General features: G+C 30.9%; 1 protein-coding gene across 1 annotated transcript; it reads right to left on the reverse strand.

The window, feature by feature from the left end:
- Positions 1 to 476: 476 nt before the first annotated feature.
- On the reverse strand, positions 477 to 1469 carry LOC112513652 (citrate-binding protein-like). The gene is made up of 2 exons (XM_025119984.1): positions 1172 to 1469; positions 477 to 972 (listed from the first exon to the last, which is right to left on the reverse strand). The coding sequence occupies exons 1-2, from the start codon at positions 1433 to 1435 to the stop codon at positions 583 to 585; spliced, it is 654 nt and encodes a 217-aa protein (XP_024975752.1). The 5' UTR covers positions 1436 to 1469; the 3' UTR covers positions 477 to 582.
- Between the last annotated feature and the right edge of the window lie 2786 nt (positions 1470 to 4255).

Genomic DNA, 4255 nt, shown 5'->3' on the forward strand with positions numbered 1-4255 from the left:
TTTCATAAATTTCAATGAGTGAGCTTGGTTCGAGCTTGATTCGAGTTTGAGTTCGAGCTTGTTTTGAGCTTCATATGAGTTCGAGCTCGAGTTCGAGTTTAAAGAATTGCAATCGAGTTCAGGCTTTAACTATTTGTGAGCTTTTGAGTCGAGTTTAAGCTTAAGAAATGGCTAGCGAGTTCGAATCGAGTATATTAATATTCGAGCTCGACTCGTATCATTTACACCCTTAATCCAAACCTCAACTTTTAGCCAGAAACGCTTTTCAATTAAATGGTAGTTTCAATTATTCAATATATTTTAAAGATTGAAAATCAATGCATAAGGTGAAGGGAAAAAAAGCAACCAACCTATAGATAAAAGACAGGATATATATAACTTTAAAAACAATCCTACATAACAGTAAGCAATTTTTTTTAATTTCTAATTTTTAATTTTTAATATTACTGTCAATGTCTGTAACAGCTTACAAACATCTTCACTGATCGTATGAGATCCTGAAATTAACAATTAAACAAACCCTTCGATGGCCCTAAAGCCAGGAACTTGAACCATGTTTTTTGAAGATTATGATATCGACGTTTAATCATGTCTTTTAAAGATTCTGATATCTCTCCAACGAGACTCCATATAGGACGAACCGTCCTTCTGGGAGTACAACCCGCACTTGAAATAATGCGATTTTCCACGGCGTCCAGCTCCATCATATTTGAGAACCCCATCTATGTAGACTTTAACAGTGTTGCGGTCCACGTCGTGTATAACGTTCAAACGAAACCACTTGTTGTATAAATTAGAAAGAATGACGGTTCTCCTGTAATAGTAAAGACTTGTGTCCTTCACTATGAGCATTGTGTTTGTAGCGTGTGGGGGGTTCGACCCAAAAACTTGCATCACACACACCCCGGTTGTCTCACGTGGCACGTATCCATAACCTTCGAATTGCCAAACACCTGAAGCGTAATCATAACCCTTCAAAATACGACAAAGTGTTCATTAGTTTGATTAGGTTGGACGTTATTTACGTCCTTTTGCTACAAAAAAACAGATTATCACTAACGGATTTATCTGTTGGTAATCTGTGGATATAAGCCATTAATGACAATTTTCAGATCGAAAAAATTTGTCGCTACCCTATTTCTAGCGGTGTGTTTGAGAAGATATTAATTACTCGAATACGAATCTCGGTACGTGGGCTGGTTTTGCTGGTTCTTGAGTGAGGTTTGTCTGTTTTAAACACCCAAAGCTTGTGAACGCCATTGGAGAAGCTGTATCGTTGTTGGAGGGGAACATCGTATGGCTTTTGGATGTCGAAATTGGATTGATTTAATGGTTGTGATACAAACCCTATTGTCGTGTCAATGGCTTCACATCTCATAACCAACAGAAAAACAAGTGAAATATACAACTCAAAATATGTTCGATGACTATTCATCTTTCAAGATCCTTGGATCACTATGGTTATGTTCAACTACATATACATAAATATGTATGTATATATATAGAGAGAGAGGGGGTGAAAACTGTAAATATATTGTAAGCATGTGAAAATCAATCCAGATAGATAGAATTTGTTTTGATTTTAAGTTATATTTCTTATTGTTTCATATATTTTGTTTTTGTATATATGTGTATGTATGTGTATTTGTGTGTGTTGTGTATAAACACATATATTCACATTTTTTTCACATGCGACATAGTGTTGAATGTTTCATAAATGAAACAATATTGTAGCTTAAAAAAATCGGTTTATATATAGAGGATAGATCTTTTACAAACTCAACTATTAGTATAAATCATATAAACTAATTAATTGAGATATTTATAAAATGATGAGAGTTTATTTATCATTATTTAAATAATTATGAAAGATTATCAAAACTCATTTATTATGATCAACATTTTATATTATAAAACAATCGAGATATTTATTGAATCATATATTAATTAGACTTCATGAACCATTGAGATGGTTTTACATAGTTTGTATTACTGCATTTGGGTTTCAGTTTGTAAATGAAACTACATCTCTCTCTCTCTCTTTATATATATATATATATATATATATATATACACACACACACATACACACAAACACACACAGAAGCGATCAAATGCAAACTACCCACTTTTATGCAAACCTTACAAACCAATCTCAATTACCATTTTCTTGATCAATGATCATGATTAAAATGTGTTATATTAAAAAAGTAAAAAATAAAATAAAATAAAAGGATTAATATTTAATCAAGAAAAGACAAAATTGACAAACCATTGTTCGTCTCTGTAAGACCCGAGTTTTAAAACATTTTCGTGAATTGTACCGTAGTTATAATTACGGTAAGTAATGGTTGAGGTTGAGGGGTTAAAACCGTCAAACTTCTAAACTCTTAATAATTATATATATATATATATATATATATATATATATATATATATATATATAAAGAGAGAGAGAGAGAGAGATGAACGATCAAATGCAAACCATCCAATTTATACAAATCGTGCAAACTTCATTCAACTAATCATAAATTTTTATTTTGTTAATTTTTTTTTTGTAATTTTGAGAGGTTCATTAATCATTTTTATATCATTTTCATTATTTTAATTTTAGATAAATATATGAAACAGTTTCATTAAAATTTCATTAAATATTATATGAAACAATTTCATAACCATATATGAAACAACTTCATCAAAAAAAGGTTTATATGAAACAATTTCATAAGATTAAACAATTTCATTAAAACATTTCATAAGATTAAACAATGAAATCGACAAATGAGAATGATTTGCACGATTTATACAAATTGGGTGGCTTGCATTTAATCGCTCCTCTCTCTATATATATAAAAGATGAAAAAAACCCATATGTAAGTTTCATCTTCACCGCCATTCTCTCCGTTTCATTTCTCTCTCTAAAAATCTCTCGTCTTCTCTCTAAATTTCACGTTAATTACCGAAGGAATCGAAATAACAATTATATATTTGGAATTCATTCTTCGAACCCTTTCTAAAGGTATAAATTTCATTCACTTTTATTAGGGTGTTTACGTTAGCATTTTTAGAACGATTTATAAATTATGTTATGTCTAAGTTTATGGATGAATATTGTTAAAAGTATGATATATTTCATGTTTAGAATGGTAGGATTAGTTAAATTGATGTAGAAATTAAAAGGGTAGATTATGGTTTCATTATGGTTAGATTTGGTGTATATGTTTAACCGCACACCAATTGTTCGATATAATACCGAAAAGAGTAAAAATGCATGATTAAGCTTAGGTTAGCGATTATTGGACTTGTTTTACTGTTTAGTATGTTGAAGTATGTTTATAGCACGTACATGTAGCGAATCATGAAAGTTGGATCATAAAAGTTAGTCGGGAATTGTGGAATCGGATTTTACCGACTATGCAGGTCCGTACTTTGACAGTGTATAACTTACAAACCTTAAGTCGGAATAAGCTCGTGTTTTTCAATTATAAAGCCTTTAATGTATACTACAACTTTCATGTAGGGTCGGAAATCAAGTTATGACTTTAAGTGGCTCAAAACAGTGTATTTTCGGGGCTGTTTGCACTGTATTTAGGATTGATCTGTTGTTTTATAAAATTCGTATAAAATAGATGGATAATTCAAATGAGGTGATGCTAAAACCAATAGTTTCATTGCATATCATACTACAACTTTCATTTAGATAGTATCTTCTGTATTGATCACTAAGTGGGGTAAAAATGCTCATGAAAATATGGGTCAAAAATTGTTAAAAGTCGAGAACGGAATTATATAAAGCTAATTTTGAGTCAATTTCTCAATGTGTATCTGGCTGTCATATTTGAAGTTTAAGTTGTTTATAAACATGTAGGACCTAAGTAATTTATTAGTAGAATTAGGATATGATCTTACGTCGTTGAAGTAATAACCGATTTGCGCATTCGTTAGGCACGTGAGCAAGTCGAACTTTACCATGAATCTCGTTTGATCGTGTTTTACTTCTCTATTCTGCCTAAGGTACGGATTTCACTTTCTTTGAATCTTGGGCAACTAGTTGTTGTAGTTGACCCTTCGTAACGGTGGTTCACCACTTTGTGATTGATCGCTTAAAAATGGTCAACAAATTACGTACTTATATATATATATATATATATATATATATATATATATATATATATACATACAAACTCTTGAATCCTTATCGTAAACACTTGATTTTAGTCCGTTTGAATTGTATGTCTAAGTGTTTTAATAGACT

Source organism: Cynara cardunculus, assembly GCF_001531365.2.
Source record: "Cynara cardunculus var. scolymus isolate 2C chromosome LG 5, CcrdV1, whole genome shotgun sequence".
In the NCBI taxonomy this organism is placed as follows: domain Eukaryota; kingdom Viridiplantae; phylum Streptophyta; class Magnoliopsida; order Asterales; family Asteraceae; genus Cynara; species Cynara cardunculus.

Coding starts and splice junctions, on each gene's coding strand:
- LOC112513652 (XM_025119984.1), bottom strand. CDS start 1,435: ATGAATAGTCATCGAACATATTTTGAGTTGTATATTTCACTTGTTTTT. Junction 973..1,171: donor GTACCGAGATTCGTATTCGA/GTAATTAATATC, acceptor CGTATTTTGAAG/GGTTATGATTACGCTTCAGG.